Below are 19,649 nucleotides of genomic sequence, written 5' to 3' on the forward strand. Positions count from 1 at the left end.
CCAGTTGCCCTAGAAACCAGCAAAAAAGAGGTTGGTGGCCCGGCCGGTCGGAGAAGGAGGAGGGGTGGGAGAGGAGAGCGATTTGCCCGCAGTCTTTGCAAAGTAGCAGCTTTAGCCGCAGCTTCGCCGGAAGAAACCGATGGGCCCTCTAAAGCACTTGGCGAGCTTTGAGTGCGGGGAGGTGGGGTGAAGAAACCCGTCACCGCCTCTGGTCCGGCTTCTCGGGCTCTCTCTCTCTCTCTCGAGGGGAGGGGGATGATCTCGCTGTGCCTCCCACTCTAAGGACCAGCCGGGCAGAGCCACGCAGGTAAGCCCTCCTCCCTCCGTGGTAAAAAAAAAGAAATGCAGCAAGGACGTGCCTGGGGCGGACCTTTGGCATCTTCCCTCTCATTCCTCCCCCCCGACCGTCCCCCGCTCCCGGTGGATCGAGGCTGGAAAGGAGGGAGCCACAGTCTGGACGTCGTGTAAGGAATAAAGGTGCGTCTGAGAGACAGTCGGGGGTCCTGTAGCTGGCACTAGTGGGGAACTTGTTGTGCTTCATAAGTGCTTGTCCCCTTCTTCCGATCGTCGCAGCGTTGTTGTTAAGTAATAGTGCTGCTAATGTTATTATCCCATTCCTCCTGGCATTGCACTTGGCCTGGGCTGCATCCCGCAACGAGCAGGTGTGTCTTGCTCTGATAAGAATCTGGGCTGAAATGAGTTTGGACTACAACACTGTCTCCTGATGAGGAAGGAGAGGGGAGTGTGTGGCAGCCACACTGTGGCCGAAGGGGTTGTTTCTTTCCACCCTTTGATTGATTGATTCAATGGCTGCAGAACTGGCTGCCTGCATGGGGTAAACAGGCAAACAAAATCACCTCCCTCTGGGTATTTTCCAACACTGGTGACGCAGTGAGACTGGCCCTTCAGGCTTTAGGTGTCTGTCTGCACCATTCTCTCTTCAGGAGAAATTGCATCGCTTTTTTATGGTGGTTCGGAGACCCGCCGCCGTCCCGTTTGGAGACCTGCCGCGTTCGTCAAACATGGACGAACGCGGCAGCTGTGCAAACGGGACGGTGGCGGTTTGGAGAGGTGCCGCCGCTGTCCCGTTTGCACAGCTGCCGCATTCGTCCATGTTTGACGAGCGCGGCAGGTCTCCCAACGGGACGGCGGCGGCTTGGAGAGGTGTGCGCGCACTCTCCAAACCGCCACCATCCCGTTTGCACAGCTGCCGCGTTCGTCCATGTTTGACGAGCGCGGCAGGTCTCCCAACGGGATGGCGGCAGCTTGCAGAGGTGCGCGCGCACTCTCCAAACCGCCGCCGTCCCGTTTGCACAGCTGCCGCGTTCGTCCATGTTTGACGAACGCGGCAGCTTTCCAAATGGACGGCGCGCACCTCTCCAAAGGGGAGACCCGTCGCCGCGCAGGTGCCTCCCATTTTGCGCATGCGCAAAATGTTTTTTGCGCATGCATGTGCGTGGATGCACACGCACGCACTTTTTGCGGCTCCCACTTTTTTGTTTGTGTGATGGAACCGGTTCTGAGTGGCTCTTTTCCTTTTTCCGGTTGCCGACCCCTGGTATAGAGTATAAAATCAATTTATTTAAGTAGCAATAAAAATGTGTAACAGAATTTTTACCATCTTGTAATCTTAACCAAAGTATTGCTAACTATCTTAAGAAGCACACAAATATAAAATTTTTATATTGTTCTATTAATTTATGTTACATGCTAAGACAGCCTGATCCCATGTCATCATATTATTTCAAAAGGTTTCTGTAACAGGGAAGGAAAGCATCATAAAAGTATGTCATACTTAAATAGTAATGTCATGCATATATTCAAAGGGCCTATGTGCCAATTGCTCAAAATAATTAGTTATCCCTCAGAAAGATTTGGCTCCAAATGTGAATGTTACTATTTGTACTGGGAGCAGTAACAAAGCAGTAACAAGGCCAAAGGAAAGTCTAGTACTGGTCAAATCAAAGCTGATCAAACTAATTAGGCCAGTAGATTCATTTAATCTATCAAGCATAAGATGTACACAGAAAATCCAAAAACAAGCCAAGGTCACAAGGAGCAGATCCAGAATATGTGGGCAACAGCATCATAGGAACTTTGTACAACCAAACATGGAACTTCTGGTGTAGGCTTAAGTGCTATAGAAAGGGTATTAGGAGTCCAGATTTTATTAACTGCTTGGCACTATGAAGCAATTCCTCATCTTACAAGATTGATGCCTCAGATGTTCACTCCATCTTACTGCATGTACTCAACTGCACGTAATCCACCTTACTACACGTTCCACATTTTGTAGCACATAGAGAGAGGCTGGAAGAATTCAGCATCTCCACCTCATCTCTGTTTTGGGGTAACACTGCCAGTATATTCTTATCCCCATTTCTCAACTAACCCAGGAAGGTCTGAGCCTTGTCCTGCAGTTGCTCTGCCTTCTTCTCATCTGTATTTATTTATTTGGTTGTTCACTCACCTGTCTCTTTAATGAAACACTGGGTGCATTTTCTTCAAACTTGGCTAAGAGCTGCGTTGCCATTGATTTCACTTTGTTTCGATTTATTGTTTCTTTCAAATCCCTTGCTTGACTACTAGAATTTCTTTCTTGATTTAAATGGTTTGAAGACTATAAGCAAGCAGATAAAGGAAATAAGTATATGTATTTATTCCACAACCTTAATGACTGCCATTTATGTAGATTTTGTGATGGAAATTTCTTTTTAACCTACATAAAAAATCTACATTTTTTATAAATAATTCAAGGTACAAACATACTTACTCTTCCTTCCTCTTATTGTCCTCACAGCAACTGCTCTGTAGTAGTAGCTTAACAACTAGACCAAATTGTTCTTTCTGCATTACATTTGAGAACTTGAAAAGCATTCCAATTCTCAGTAATCATAAAGATTCATATAGAAATTGGTCTTCTTTCAAATAGTCTGGACCTGAACTGTGTAAGGCTTTAAGTAGTACTTTTAACTGTATTTTGTGCACAAATTAATCGGCAGCCACTACTATACTTTAAGTATAGACTTAATATGGAGTGCTCATGGTCCTTCTGAGGAGACCAACTTCACTGTCTTTGTTTTGTTCCAAATAAAATGTTCACAGACACAAAGGTAGACCTATATAGAGCCTTGAAGTTACTAGGATATGTATCACAGTACTAAAAACATTGTCTTCCAATGGGTACAAATACTAAAATTGATAAAACATGCTCCTGGCCATTTCTTCAAACTGGTCTCAGAAACAAGAGATAAATCCAAGTCCAGAAATACTCCAAACTACCTATGTACTCTTCATGTATGCTTCTTTGGAATTGTTGCTTTTCAAATGAGCACGTTCTGTTTCACTTGCAATGAATTATCCCTTATCTATCTCACTACAGACTGCGGGCCATTCAGTGGAATCATACAATTTCTTGAAAAGTTTATAGAGAAATAAATCCAGCAGCATATCTCCAGTGTTTCAAGATGATATCAAATATTACTGGGAACAGATTAAATCTGTAGAGTTTCTTATACCTCCTGTTTTAAGGATCGGTGTCCAAGCAACATCATTTGCAACCTACCTGAGAGATGGGAATGGAACTATTACAAAGCCATGCCACCTATTCCCAAATCTCTCAAATGATCCTGGTTGACGGTATCTAAAGTCATAGAAATGCCTTTAAGATAAAACAAGTTAAGTCAATTCTATCCTTGATATTTGACACTTGTCACACTACAAGTCTTCAGAGAAGTTTGGCTTCCATTGTCAATGGCAGTAGCCATACAGATTTGCAACCACAGATTTGAAGAATCCACTATTACTTGAAACAGGCTAAAGTGAAGTCCTGTTTGTTCAAAGCAGGTTCCAAAACAATGTTACTTTTCTTTTTGTGGACATTGAACTGATGACAAAATGGGAGTTGTTAATAGCTTCAACTATGGGGCAATTTAACTCTTTTAATAAATAAATAAAATAATGTTATCTATCCCTTGACTTGTTATGATTAATTTTAATCAGTTAAAAAGCTGAATGTGAACTCCCTAATGTCTACTTTTTTCTAGTGAATAATAGATTTTATTATACAATAAAAGCATATTTAATAATTAAATTTATTACTAACCTCTTCAAAACAGATGAGACTTTTGCGTCGCCTTTTACTGGTTTCATTTTCTTCCACCTAAAATCAATGAAATCAAGTTAGAAAACATTCACAACTGTAACTGTATAAAAATATCAATTTAATAAAAGGGTACTGGTTAAAATGAACATGCTGTACATTAAAAAGTCAAATTAGTTATAAAAGGAGGAAAGGCAAAGAGTACAATTAAATTATGTACTAGGTACAATTCAAGGTTTCATTATGCATCTTTCTATGAAGAATTGACTGGAGGACTAATTTTAGGGCACTTTTAATATATTATAAAGCCAGTTGATATTAATGTTTCTCTTTCTACAAACACCAACCTATTCTCGGCAAATTTTGTTATCTATAGTCCAAACTAGAATATGTTTGTTCAGTCTCCTCCATTCTATTCATAAGCTGTGGAATTTGTACAATCTGATTTTTATGTGAAAACCACATATGACTGATGAAAATGAAAGCCACTTTGTCATCTGCCATTCTTCTTTGTATTATTTCAGGAGCACTTTTCTCATTAACCAGCTAAAACACCAAAAAAAAAATGAGAAGAGAAAAATTACCTAAATTGATAGATTTCAAGGACTTAAGGAAAGCAAAAGTTTTTTTATTATCCTTATCTATATTCTATTTTTTTGGTGCAAAAGCAGTACACACACACATACATACACACAATGAATTTGGATTGTGGATTAAACATATAAAATCATTTATTGTATTTATCTGACATCTCACAATAACTCAGGGATCACACAATTCCAATGTCACAGTAGCTCAGAAATCCACGAGGAGATAATATGGTTCCCTTAATTCAAGGTCTGTGTGCATTATTTTGGGCCTAAATGTCCCAGCATTACACATTTTTTGATGAAACCACTCAGGAGATTGTGTATACTGCTGCCCAATTCAGGTCCTGGATAAATCACCAGTTGTTATTTATGGAAGGAAGACAGAAGTTATCGGTGATATGAATTAATTTATATAGCTTTCTACCTCTAGCAGAGGTAGAAAGTATCCTGTGAATATTTCAACATTATGTCATTTCAAGAGTATTTCATGCAAATGTGAGTGGCGCTGCTGATAAAATTCAACACTCTAGCTGAGTTTGCAAGCCACATTATTTCACATAAGTATATTTCTTTTGTAATTATTTTATAGCTACGTGTAATGTTATGAATGATGGACAAAACCACTCTTAGCTCTCCTTTCCAAAACATGGACAGATGTATGTTTCTAAAAATGGTCCTAAAAGTTTTCAAAGTTTTTTTTAAAATCAGACTATTTTCTGTCTAGATAAAAATCATCACTAAGGGTCACATGAACCAGAATTACCCTTCTGCTCTTGGAAGAGGCTATAATAGAAATTCCTACTACTAATAGAAAGCAGAATGGGGAAATTTGTTTTTATTCTCTCCCTGCCAAGCTATTTGTGTGATCTTCGTTCCCAGTGAAGCACGGAAGTAAGTAAAAGAACCATCAATGGGACAGAACTATAAGCACAGTTCTGATTACAGATTTGTAGATTTAATTCGTAGATCTTTTAAAATTAAGTTTCTGAGCATGTTTTTTTTAATTTTCATAGTCACTGTTGTTTGTATAGTTGAGGGCAGGAAAGCCGGTATAGAATAAAAAAGAAAAAAATTAAGATGTCTAATTTATGTCGATGTGCAAGACTGGAAAAGTTACAGTAAGCTATATCGTGAAATACACCATATCTATATTTTAGCAGATAGAAGGGTGAGCATTTGTTTAGAAGGGTGAGCATTTTTCTCCTACTTCTGCCAAATTGGATAGTTGGATTTCAATTGAATAAACACACCAGTTCTGTTTGCATGGCTGAATAAAGAAAGGCTGTTACCTAAAAAGGGCATATGACTCCTGGTAGATAGCTTAATATTCACATGATTTGATGGTATTATTTATAGACTGGTTGGCCTAAGGAGAATCTTATATTTTGTATTTGGGAGGCTCTCTTAAACTTTATTCATTGGCCTTTCAGAAGGCAGAGCTGATACAGCTTTAAAAGCACAAAATGCACTCATTGTTTTTAGTTGCTAGTTACTGAAGCTGTCTGACCAAATATTTCTGTTTATTCTCTTATTTAATCAAACGATCTCTGTAAAATGATACATGCATGCTGAATTCTCTGGAGGCATTCTAGGGACACGTAAGTAGATGTAGGAAGAAAATGTAGGGGGGAAAGAAGGGGGAGTTACATTGCACGTGTGAAACCTTCTCTTCTCACATACTAGAGTGAGCCATTGCAGCTAGTTTATGGTGGTGTAAGTTCCACTCATCACAAGAGTAACTAAGTGAAGTCAGATGGCAATTTTAACCAACATACACTCTATCAAACAGTGTCATAGGATGGAAGTTGATAGATGAATTACCTAATATACAGCAATTTCATTATAAAAATACTGGAAAGTTTAAGCTCATATTTGAACACAAGAAGTATTATGTAAAGCTGTATCTTTTTCTGATATATAAAGAGATATGATAGGATGCTTCATCTCAAAGATCACACTTATTTTCATACATAGGGTGAAATTTAATTTAGTTTTATAAATTTAATTTAAATTTAATTAAATGTTTTATTTAATTTTTAATACGGGTTAATGTTCTGAAGTTGTATCTCTATAAAACGAAACTTTCTTCCTGTTCTTCAGCCAAGTATTTCTTGCACTAAAGTAACACTCTTTCTTTCATTATTAACGATACCTGCAAACTCACACACACTCTCTCTTTTATTTTCCTGCTACTATGCTGTCATCCCCTTCATAGATTACCCGTCAGTCCTAGAGGAGATCAACCCTGACTGCTCTTTAGGAGGCCAGATCCTGAAGCTAAAACTCAAATACTTTGGAAGGACTCACTGGAGAACAGCCTAATGCTGGGCAAGATTGAGGGCAATAGAAGAAGGGGACGACAGAGAATGAGGTGGCTGGATGGAGTCACTGAAGCAGTAGGCGTGAGCCTAAATGGACTCCAGAAGATGGTAGAGGACAGGAAGGCCTGGAGGAACGTTGTCCATGGGGTTGCGATGGGTCGGACACGACTTCGCAGCTAACAACAACAATGCTGTCATACCATAGCTGTTCCAATGAATGATCAACAGAGGGGGAAAAAACATAGTGATCTCTTTCAGAAATCAACAGAGAATACTTGTCACTGATAAGTAAACCCTCTTTTGAAAACTGTAAAGTAGTTTCCTTTAATATTAGGTCAATTTGACATCTGTAAATGGAAGAGCAGATTTACTGGAGAACATTTTTCAATAGTCCTATTGAAATAATTTAGCCTCACGAGATCAAAGGTCAATTTCACACTGACTTCAAATGGCAACCAAATAGTCCAGGGAAATGTACAAACTCTGCATGATAGGGAAAGCCATACTCTGATCACAGTGTGAATCTAAATAAAATGTAGATAGCATAATTGAGTATGGTCCTATTTTTAACCATCATGAGTTACACAGTATTTGTAAGTTTATAAGCTTGCTGTTTATTTTGTACTATGCATGCATTTATTCCTTTATCTGAAGGAGGAGGAGGAAGAAAAAAACATATATATAATTTTACTTTTGGTATTCTCTTCCTTGGAAATGTCAAGTTTATGTAATTATTATGGACAAAATGGGATGATTTTGTTGAACAAGGATCAATTCTTTCTCCATTTTGCTTTGTCACGGTACCTGTTCAAACATAAAGAAATAAAGTAAATTAAGGCATCATGTATTAATTTGGAAATCATGCAAAGCAAGTTATTCATACTTTCAAGTATTTTTCCCTATAAAACTGCCTTTGTAACTCATTGTTAACTTCAGAAAGTTTTTCATTACAAAAAAAATAAAATAGAAACATTGAAAAAGCAACATTCTTCAAACTACCGTATATACTTGAGTATAAGCCGACTCGATTATAAGCCGAGACCCCTAATTTTACCCCCAAAAATTGGAAAAAGTTGGTGACTCGAGTATAAGCCGAGGCTGGGAAATGCAGCAGCTCACGGTAAATTTCAAAAATAAAAATACAGGTAGATAACAATAAAATTGCTTTAATTGAGGCATGTGGAAAAGAGGGTCAACAAAAACAATATATTATCAGTATATTCAACAAAAACAATATATTATCAGTATATTCAACAAAAACAATATATTATCAGTATATTCAACAAAAACAATATATTATCAGTATATTCAACAAAAACAATATATTATCAGTATATTCAACAAAAACAATATATAATATTAAAGTATTAACAATAACTTTAAATGTACAAAAACCTTAACTCAATAAGCAACCAAGCTAAAACACAAGCATCAAAATCCTTCAAAACTGGATTCCTCCTCCTCATCTGTATCTGCAAACAGAGCTGCAGCTGTAGCTGGTGTGAGGTTATCATCATATACATTGTCACAGAGTTCGCTGTCATCACTATCACAGTTGTCCTCCTCATGCAAAGCAGTGTCTTCACTGCCATCCATAGCATTACTTATGCCACATTTCCTGAAGGCGTGCTTCACCATGTCCTCTGGAATCTCTTCCCATGCATCACGAACCCACTTTGCTATCAGTTCTATGTCAGGCTTCATCATATTTCCACCTTTTGTTAGTCGGGCTTGACCAGATGACATCCATTCGCACCACATCTTTCGCACACGGTCTTTGAAAGGTTTATTTAAACACACATCTAAGGGCTGTAATACAGATGTAAGCCCACCTGGAATAACGGCTAAAGTAACTTGAGAAGACTTTGCCAATGTTTTTATGTCATCAGATGTGTGGGCTCTGAACATATCCCAAACTAGCAATGATGGTTTTTTCTTTAAGGCTGCTCCTGGTCGTCCATTCCAAACTTCTTCCAGCCACTTTTTTGTTCCATCTTCATCCATCCAGCCTTTAACATGTGGGCGCACTGTAATTCGTGGTGGGAATTTGACCTTTTTAGGCAAGGTCTTTCTTTTAAAAATAATGACAGGCCGCAGCTTAGTTCCATTAGCCAAACATGACAGAACAACTGTAAAATGGTTTTTCTCATTACCTGTGGTTCTGAGTAAAACAGTTTTGTCTCCCAAACTTGCCACGGTTCTGTTGCTTGGAAGATCAAAGGTCATAGGTGTTTCATCCATATTCCCAATATCTCCCAGGTCATAGTTATGGATCTTTCTTTGTTTTATGATGAATGAATGGAATGACATCACTTTTTCATCAAGGTCTTTTGGCAACTTCTGTGAAATCTTTGTTCTTTGCCGCAAACATAGGCCATACCTATTCATGAAGCCAGTACACCATCCTGCTGACGCAACAAAATTTTCAATGCCTGGTACTTTTAATTTGTCATCTTTAGCCATTTGAAGGGCACGTAAGCGAATTCCCATGCGTGTTACGCAGTAACCATTTTGACGACACTCCATAACCCATTCATGCAATTCAGTCTCTAGAGCCACATATGGAGTTGTTAAACCACGTCGAGCTTTTTTTGCCTTTGGAATCTTTTCCAACTCAGCTTTCATTTTCCGCCACTCCCTCACTTGTTTTTCATCAACACCAAATTCCCTACTTGCAATACTGTTATTGCTTTTTTCTGCTCTTGACACAACCTTTAGTTTGAAAGCAGCTTCGTATGACCTGCGTCTTTGTTTTGGTGCAGGAGTACTAGAAGTACTGGGCTCCATTGGTGCAGGAGTACTAGAAGTACTGGCCTCCATTGGTGCAGGAGTACTAGAAGTACTGGCCTCCATTGGTGCAGGAGTACTAGAAGTACTGGGTTCCATTTCTAACAGGAATGGGGAGGTCTGCTAGGAAGGCGGCAGTCAAGCGTTGTTTCCCTCCTCGTGGGTGTGTGTGTGGGGGGGGGTGGCAGTCAAGCGTTGTTTCCCTCCTCAGTCAAGCTTGTTTCCCTCCTCGTGTGTGTGTGTGTGTATGTGGGGGGAGGGGCTTGTTTCCCTCCTCAGTCAAGCTTGTTTCCCTCCTCCTGCGTGTGTGTGGGGGGGAGGGGCTTGTTTCCCTCCTCAGTCAAGCTTGTTTCCCTCCTCGTGCGTGTGTGTGTGTGTAGGGGGGAAGGGGCTTGTTTCCCTCCTCAGTCAAGCTTGTTTCCCTCCGTCTCTGTGTGTGTGTGTGTGTGTGTGTGTGTGTGTGTGTGTGTGTGTGTGGCAGTAAAGCCTTGTTTCCACGTGGGCCCCGGCGACTCCGCTCCCTCCCCTCCCCTCCGGCCGGGCTTCTCTCCGCCCGTCCGCCCGCTGGCTGGCTGGGCTGCTGCGCCACCGCTGGTCCCGGGCGAGGCAGCGGGCGAGCGAATGACTTTAGGCATTGGCGGGGCGGGAGGAGGGGGAAGGGCAGGGCAGGGCAGGGCAGGGCAGCGTCCTGTCCCGAAGGTGCCCAGACGCAACGCTGGGGTCTGAAAAAGGGAGCCGAGCTGCCAAACGGGACGCGCGGCTCCGGGAAAGGGGGATTGATTCCCCGCCACCTCGCAACCCTGCCGGTCGATTCCACCCGGCCCTCCCGCCGCGCCTCCCCTCCGCGCCTCCCCTCAACGAGCGCCGGGGGGAGTCTGTGTGTGTGTGTGTGGGGGGTTAAAGTCCCCTCACCGATCTGCTGGAGAAGCGCTTCCGAGAGCTCCGGCTGAACATGGCAGCGGCTCCCCACCGGCGAAGGACGAGCGTCGAGTCTGGCGGGCCGGACTCCGGCGGGTCCCGGGAATCGCCCCCCGAAGGCGTGGGAGAGCCCGGGAAGACGGCCCAACCTGGAGGCTGGGGCTCTGGGCAGCGAAGCGGCGGCGTCTGAGCTGAGGCTTTCTCGGAGCGTGAGGCGCGCTGGCTTCCCACTCGCCCGCCGCGCAGCCCTGGGCGGCTGCTGGTCCCCTTCCCCTCGGCCCCGGGATGGCTTCGTGCTGACTGCTGACCTCACGTGTCTTGGGCTCCCGTCGGGACTGGGCGCGCGCCTGCCTCCTTCATGCGCTCTAGCGCCTTACGTTTCGCTTTCCTTCCCGGCCTTTACTTACGGTAAGCAGCCGCCTTTCTTTCGGAAACCCTGAGAGCTAGCTAGGTATTGCGCCCGGCTTGCCCGGTCGCCCGCCCGGCAGCGCAATCGTAGCGCCGGGTGTTTTTCCTAAGCTTGACCGGACGGAGTGGCGGTGGGGGGGGAAGCGCCGGCGGCGGTGAGTTGGGGGCGCAACGGGCGAGGCAGCGGACAAGCGAGAGATGGGGGGGAAGCGCCGGCGGCGGTGAGTTGGGGGCGCAACGGGCGAGGCAGCGGGCAAGCGAGAGATGGGGGGGGAAGCGCCGGCGGCGGTGAGTTGGGGGCGCAACGGGCGAGGCAGCGGGCAAGCGAGAGATGGGGGGGAAGCACCGGCGGCGGTGAGTTGGGGGCGCAACGGGCGAGGCAGCGGGCAAGCGAGAGATGGGGGGGGGAAGCGCCGGCGGCGGTGAGTTGGGGGCGCAACGGGCGAGGCAGCGGGCAAGCGAGAGATGGGGGGGGAAGCGCCGGCGGCGGTGAGTTGGGGGCGCAACGGGCGAGGCAGCGGGCAAGCGAGAGATGGGGGGGGGAAGCGCCGGCGGCGGTGAGTTGGGGGCGCAACGGGCGAGGCAGCGGGCAAGCGAGAGATGGGGGGGGAAGCGCCGGCGGCGGTGAGTTGGGGGCGCAACGGGCGAGGCAGCGGGCAAGCGAGAGATGGGGGGGGGAAGCGCCGGCGGCGGTGAGTTGGGGGCGCAACGGGCGAGGCAGCGGGCAAGCGAGAGATGGGGGGGAAGCGCCGGCGGCGGTGAGTTGGGGGCGCAACGGGCGAGGCAGCGGGCAAGCGAGAGATGGGGGGGGGAAGCGCCGGCGGCGGTGAGTTGGGGGCGCAACGGGCGAGGCAGCGGGCAAGCGAGAGATGGGGGGGAAGCGCCGGCGGCGGTGAGTTGGGGGCGCAACGGGCGAGGCAGCGGGCAAGCGAGAGATGGGGGGGGAAGCGCCGGCGGCGGTGAGTTGGGGGCGCAACGGGCGAGGCAGCGGGCAAGCGAGAGATGGGGGGGGAAGCGCCGGCGGCGGTGAGTTGGGGGCGCAACGGGCGAGGCAGCGGGCAAGCGAGAGATGGGGGGGAAGCGCCGGCGGCGGTGAGTTGCGGGCGCAACGGGCGAGGCAGCGGGCAAGCGAGAGATGGGGGGGAAGCGCCGGCGGCGGTGAGTTGGGGGCGCAACGGGCGAGCGAGAGATGGGGGGAAAGCGGCGGCGGCGGTGAGTTCGCACCCTCCCGCCCTGCCTGCCCCCTGGCCGGTGCCTTCGCCCCGCAAGCCCCCCCGACTTGCCTGGAGGAAGCGGCGGCGGCGCGGCGCTGCGGGCCGGGAGGGGGGCGCGGCGGGGGCTGCCCCTCCTGCCGAGGAGCCGAGCCCGGCGGCGTGTGTGTGTGTGTGTGAGACCCGCAGGAATGGCTAGTTGCGTTTCTCCGTGTGTCAAGCCCCGTGGGCTCGACACACAGGAAGGGGGGGAATGCCGGAATGCCGCTTCCCTACCAGCCATTCCCGTGGGTCTGACACACACACGCACGCACGAGGGGGAGAAACAACGCTGGACTGCCGCCAGCTCTGCAAGGCTCTGCCGCTCCCTTCTCTCAGCAGCCTGTTCCGAACGAAGGGACAGTTCTTTTTTTTTGTTGACTGGAGTATAAGCCGAAGTGGAGTTTTTCAGCCCAAAAAGTGGGCTGAAAAATTCGGCTTATACTCAAGTATATACGGTAAATAGTACAGTCCTGAACTTAGAATAAACAGACATTCAGTTCCCACTCAACACCCTAAAATTAATAGCAAAACTGCTGAATTTCAGCAGCACTTAAAAAAAACATTAAAAATTCAGAGTAGAAGTCTCCTGTTCCTGGTTCCATTTTTATTCTCCACCATAACCCCCAAAATTTGAAGTTCTAAAAAGTTGAACATTTTTATAATAACCTCTGTAACTGTCCCTCCTACAAATCTGGAAGAAAGACCCAAGATGTGCCTGAGAAATGGATATCAGGCCATTGCTTGGATTTTAGGAAGTTTTATTGGTGGGGATGGAAGTGATTTGCCTGTCAGAGGTCTACCACTTCTATTTCTATCCACAACCACAACATGAAAGGGACATAAAATTTGGCCTTGTACCTTCCAATGAAGTCACAGTATCATCAGATGTCTTTCTGTGACTGATTAGAAAGTTGGGAGGTGGATTTAAAGGCTTCAATCACTCAAACACTGCCAAATGCTGACACTGATGGGGGATTATGGGTTTTTTAAATTGGTGTTTTTAGTATTGTATTATTGTTTTTTAACTGGGCATTGGTTTAATTTCTTTTTAACTTTTGTATCGTTATTTATATATGCCCTGTGAACCGCCCTGAGTCCCTAGGGAGAAGGGCGGTATACAAATCAAATAAAAACTAAACTAAAAAAAAAACAATACATTGAGCAGAGCTGAGTCTAAGCATGATGCATATCTGAATAAACCAGATGCAATCAGCAGGTTGTAATGATTACTTCAAATAAAATATACTAGTGCAGGCCTAAAAGCTCTTCTACTGTGCAAATTTTAATGCCAAACAGAGCCAAGAGTCGTCCTGTTTCCCACATTGTCATTTTGCCTATGTGAAAGGTGCAAAAGTATACTGGCTTATGTAGATTTCTAAATATTACCGATCCATATCATAGCACTTGGAAAACAATATATCTAGCAGACAAGGTTCTCAATTTAAAAAAAAAATGTAATAAAACTGACACAAATATGAAAACCAAGTGCAGAATCAGCAACTTTCATGAAATTTATGTGATCAATTAACCAAAATAAGTAATAGCAACAGTGTCTTCTGGCTTTCCAAAACCATTCAAGAATAAAACTGTCCATTCACCCTATTTTGTTATAAAACCTGGTTAACATAGGTAAAGGTAAAGTTTCCCCTCCACATGCGTGCTAGTCGTTTCCAACTATAGGGGCCGGTGCTCATCTCCGTTTCAAAGCCGAAGAGCCAGCGTTTGTCCAAGGACGTCTCCATGGTCATGTGGCTGGCATGACTAGACGCCAAAGGCGCACGGAATGCTGTTACCTTCCCACCATAGTGGTCGCTATTTTTCTACTTGCATTTTTACATGCTTTCGAACTGCTAGGTTGGCAGAAGCTGGGACGAGTAACACTCTGTTATGCGGCACTCAAGATTTGACCAGCCAAACTGCCGACCTTCTGATCGACACGCCCAGCGTCCTAACCCACTGAGCCACCGTGTCCCTGGTTAACATAGCTAAATATAATCAGATATTCCAAAGCACTTACAATTGCAAGAAACCTTAGGGTCAGGTTTAAGGCCAAACCTGAAGATAAAGTAACAAAAGCTTGTTTTCTGCTGAGAGTAAAAAGCAACAGAGCTAACTTACCCACTGCTCTGAGAGGCGTCCCCCTAAATAGCTCATAGAACTTTGAGAGATACATGACCATACTGAGTTTATCAGGCTCTCCAGCAGACACCATTTCTTTCCCAGTTGTGACAGGAGGAATTCCAAATTCACGTTCAGCAATATCAAATGCTAGCTGGTTGTTTTCAACTGCGTCTTCTTCATTCAGGGAATCAAAGTCACTTAAGAATTAGGAAGAAAAGTCATGTAAGTACAGAAATATCTCAGTCTAAAAACTGAGTCATGGCAACTGGACTTATTTTCTTGTTGCTCATCTCTTACAGTATTTTACAAAATTTTTCTCTCTGTACTAAATATTTTTGTTTTCAAAGGTTTTTCTAAAACAGTGGTGGGGGGGAAATCTGTGTTGGTATCCTTGATAAAAAATCAATTTAGTAAGTATTCATACTTATTTACTCTCTTCCACATAGTGGAATACCACCATCTCCTTACATCATTTCAGTCAAGGTTGTACGTACAAAACAATAGTCTATAATTATCCCTTGGAACTCTGACAACCAACCAACTAATGAAAGAAATCCTGAATAAATAATAGAATATATATACCAAACCAGAATATGCAAATGTTCAAAATCAATTGTCTCCAATCTTGCATCTTATAGATGTACTGAACTGTTATTTCAATACTTCCTAGAAGCTGCAACTAGAAATTGTGGGAAGTTAAGTACATAGATATGGAAGACATTAGGTATTAAGAAGAAACTTAGTATCTGTTGGCATAATAATGTCCTTATTCTAGAGAATGATGTTTGCTAAATAAGTATGAAGTAGTTGCTAAAAGTTCTAGTATGAGCCAATTTGGTGTGGTGGTTAAAGTTCTGACCCCGAAACCAGGAGACTGAGTTCTAGGTCTCTCTTAGGCATGAAAAACTGGCTGAATGACTTTGGTCCAGACACTCAGCCCAACCCACTTCACAGAACTATTTCTGTAGAGAAAACTACAGGTGGGAGCATTAGGTATGTTAACTGCCTTGAGTTGACCAAAATATATTAAAGGCAGGATAAAAATATAATCATCATCATCTCCAGAATTCTTGGGGAACTGGCATATGGATAAAACATAAAATGTATTCTCCAAATAATTGCCATAATATCAAAGGCGGGGCTAGATGAATCAAAAATTGGAATTAAGATTGCTGGAATAAATATCAACAATCTAAGATCTAACAGATTCCTGACAAACCTAGCAGACAACTTTCTCTCCCAAAAAGTAGAGAAGGGAACTAGGGGATTAGCCATATTGGATTTAATTCTCACTAACAGAGATGAAATGATAGAAAGTGTCAAAGCCACAGGAACCTTGGGGGGAAGTGATCATGCAATATTGGAATTCAACATTATGGAAGCACAAGCAATAGAACACAGCCAAACTAGAGTCTTGGACTTTAAAAGAGCTAATTTCAATAAACTTAGAGAGATCTTGGGAAGAATTCCATGTATGAGAATCCTAAAGGGGAAAACAACTCAAGAAGCTTGGGAAATTTTGAAAAGTGAGATAATAAAGGCCCAGTCTAGCACAATACCAACAAAGAAGAAAAATAACAGCTTTCCAAAGAAACCAGCATGGCTGCATAAAGAACTCTGATAAACTGAAAGATAAAAAGGACAAGTATAAGAAGTGGAAAGAGGGGCACATAACTAAGGCAGAATATCAGCAAACAGCCCGTGCCTGCAAAGGTGAAGTGAGGGAAGCTAAGGCTCAAAATGAACTAAGGCTTGCGACCAAAGTCAAAAATAACAAAAAAAAGCTTCTTTCAACATATAAGAAACAAGAAAAAAGTTAAGGAAATGATTGGTCCATTAGTGGGGGAAAGTGGCAAGAAGGTGACAAGCAACAGGGAGAAAGCAGAACTATTTAACTCGTTTTTTGCATCTGTCTTACACAAAGGGAAAAAATAGTCCAACCTATCAAAACCAGTGCCATAAAAAACAGAATAGAAACACAAGTTAAGATAGGCAAGAAAATGGTAAGCGAGCAACTGTCCAGCCTAGACGAGTTCAAATCACCAGGACCAGATGGATTACACCCCAAGGTTCTCAAGGAACTGGCAGACATGATCTCAGAACCACTGAACTATATTTTTTAAAGATCCTGGAGCACTGGGGAACTACCAGAGGACTGGAAGAGAGCTGATGTAGTTCCCATCTTCAAAAAAGGGAAAAAATAGATCCAGGAAACTACATACCTATCAGCCTGACCTCAATACCTGGGAAGATTCTGGAAAAGATAATCAAACAACAAATCAGCGAACACCTTGATGCGAACAAAGTTATCACTAAAAGCCAACATGGGTTTGTCAAAAACAGATCATGCCAGACAAATCTTATTGCATTCTTTGACCAAGTGACAAAACTAGTGGACCAGAGGAATGCTGTAGATATAATTTACTTGGACTTCAGTAAGGCATTTGATAAAGTAGATCACAACCTACTACTTGATAAGATAGAAAAATGTGGGTTAGATAGCATCACCACCAGATGGATTCGTAGCTGGCTGACAGGCCGTACTCAGCGTGTGGTCCTCAATGGAACTGCATCTACATGGAAGGAAGTGTGTAATGGGGTGCCCCAGGGCTCTGTTCTGGGCCCAGTGCTCTTCAACATCTTCCATCAATGATTTGGATGAGGGGATAGATGGGGAACTCATCAAATTTGCAGACGACACCAAGCTGGCAGGAATAGCCATTACTCCAGAAGATAGGCTTAAGATACAGGAGGATCTGGACAGACTCGAACACTGGGCACTATCTAACAAAATGAAATTCAATGGTGAAAAAAGTAAGGTTCTACATTTAGGCAGGAAAAATCAAATGCACAGGTATAGTATAGGTGGTACCTTGCTCAATAGTAGTAACTGTGAGAGAGATCTCGGAGTCCTAGTGGACAATCACTTCAATATGAGCCAGCAGTGTGCTGCAGCTGCCAAAAAAGCCAACACAGTGCTAGGCTGCATTAACAGAGGGATAGAATCAAGATCACGTGAAGTACTAATACCACTTTACAATGCCTTGGTAAGGCCACACCTGGAATACTGCATCCAGTTTTGGTCACCACGATGTAAAAAAGATGTCGAGACTCTAGAAAGAGTACAGAGAAGAGCAACAAAGATGATTGGGGGACTGGAGGCTAAAACATATAGGGAACGGTTGCTGGAATTGGGTATGTGTAGTTTAATGAAGAGAAGGGCGAGGGGTGACATGATAGCAGTGTTCCAATATCTCAGGAGCTGCCACAAAGAAGAGGGAGTCAAACTATTCTCCAAAGCACCTGAAAGCAGGACAAGAAGCAGTGGATGGAAACTAACCAAAGAGAGAAGCAACCTAGAACTAAGGAGAAACTTCCTGACAGTTAGAACAACTAACCAGTGGAACAACCTGCCTCCAGAAGTGGTGAATGCTCCAACACTGGAAGTTTTTAAGAAGAGACTGGACAGCCATTTGTCTGAAATGGTATAGGGTTTCCTGCCTGAGCAGGGGGTTGGACTAGATGACCTCCAAGGTCCCTTCCAACGTATTATTATTAAGAGAAATACTTTGGCCACCTAATGAGAAGGAAGGACTCACTGGAGAAGAGCCTAATGCTGGGAAAGATTGAGGGCAATAGAAGAAGGGGACGACAGAGAATGAGGTGGCTGGATGGAGTCACTGAAGCAGTAGGCGTGAGCTTAAATGGACTCCAGAAGATGGTAGAGGACAGGAAGGCTTGGAGGAACGTGGTGGACACGACTTCGCAGCTAACAACAACAACAACATCCTTCCACAGATGCATTAAGATAAGACACAAACACACACACACACACACACACACACACACACACACACTATTGGCATTTCAAAGAGCCCTGGTTCTTTGCCTAGTTTTTGATAAGGACAATTGATGCCCCTTTTCTTCCTTTTGGTTGCCTTCAAGTTTTGTTTTCTTTGCTATCATTGCTCTTTTGTCTTGGGCTATTTTTGTATTTTTCCCCCCAGACTGTTATAACAATACTAATGGCACGCCTCAATTCTGAATAACCTCTCCCCACATTTGCATGTGAATATTACTCAGCACGGAGTATTTAAAAGAAAACACTGTAAAATAGCAAATGCTAAGAATTCAGGAAGAAATACAAGCATAAAAGACATCAACTTCTGCTAACACAAGCAAAAGCAGTATGGTTGAAACTCAAGGAGCTCTTTGAATCTGCAAACCTGAATGCAGCCAAAGGCACTAAGGGGCAGAATCTGAACAAAAGGATGCTCGTCTTGACTACTGCAACGCTCTTTACATGGGGCTGCCCTTGAGAATCACTCGGAAGCTTCAGCTGGTACAGAGTGCAGCTGCACGGACGCTTTTGGGGGCTCCCTGATACTCCCATATTACACCTCTGCTTCGTGAGCTGCACTGGCTTCCAGTTGCCTTCCGGGTGAAATTCAAGGTGCTAGTGATGACATACAAAGCCCTACATGGCATGGGTCCGGATTACCTACGGGAGCACCTACTGCCAGCGTCAACACCCCTCCGTCCTGTGCGCTCCCACAGAGAGGGCCTCCTCAGGGTGCCACCGGTCAGAGAATGCCGGCTGGTGACCCCCAGGGGGAGAGCATTCTCGGTGGGTGTGCCAATCCTCTGGAACCGCTTACCAGCCGAAATCCGGACCTTCGCACCTTTCGGCGAGATTTAAAAACCTATCTATTCCAGCAAGCCAGCCTGGCCTGATAGATTTGGGGTTTTATTTGTAGATCTGGGGTTTTATTTGTTTTATTGTTGGTTTATTGTATACTTACTTTGCTCTGTACACCGCCCTGAGTCCTCCGGGAGAAGGGCGGTATATAAAACGAATAAATAAATAAATAAATAAATAAAATAGATGTTAAAAAGAGAAACAATCTTTCTTTACTGTCTTGATTGGCCTTATTCTAGTCTCTATTTTAAAAGGAACTTGGCAATTAGCAAGCATTACATACATATATAAAAACTTACATGAGGTCAGGTTTGAAGTGATGCATAATTGCACATAAGGCAAGGCCACTTTTCCACGAACTAGTGAGATCTGTGACATTCACGTTCTTGTATCCTTCGGTCTGTTTCTGACACCAGGTTAATAGTTTGTTGGGCCTTATGTCATATTCTG

General features: G+C 44.1%; 1 protein-coding gene across 4 annotated transcripts in view; it reads right to left on the bottom strand.

Annotated features, from left to right (window-relative positions):
• LOC308659138 (F-actin-monooxygenase MICAL2-like) overlaps window positions 1–19,649 on the bottom strand; it is an 86,401-nt gene that overhangs the window by 18,810 nt on the left and 47,942 nt on the right. For all 4 annotated transcript variants that reach the window (XM_081312560.1, XM_081312561.1, XM_081312559.1 and 1 more), the window contains exons 12-16: window positions 19,499–19,646; window positions 14,498–14,697; window positions 7,705–7,817; window positions 4,106–4,162; window positions 2,471–2,620 (exon numbers count right to left, since the gene is read on the bottom strand). In XM_081312560.1, the coding sequence (XP_081168686.1) occupies window positions 2,471–2,620; window positions 4,106–4,162; window positions 7,705–7,817; window positions 14,498–14,697; window positions 19,499–19,646 (668 nt within the window). The remainder of the gene's footprint in view (window positions 1–2,470; window positions 2,621–4,105; window positions 4,163–7,704; window positions 7,818–14,497; window positions 14,698–19,498; window positions 19,647–19,649) is intronic.

Source organism: Vipera berus (genome assembly GCF_964194415.1).
Source record: "Vipera berus genome assembly, chromosome: 1".
Lineage (NCBI taxonomy): Eukaryota > Metazoa > Chordata > Lepidosauria > Squamata > Viperidae > Vipera > Vipera berus.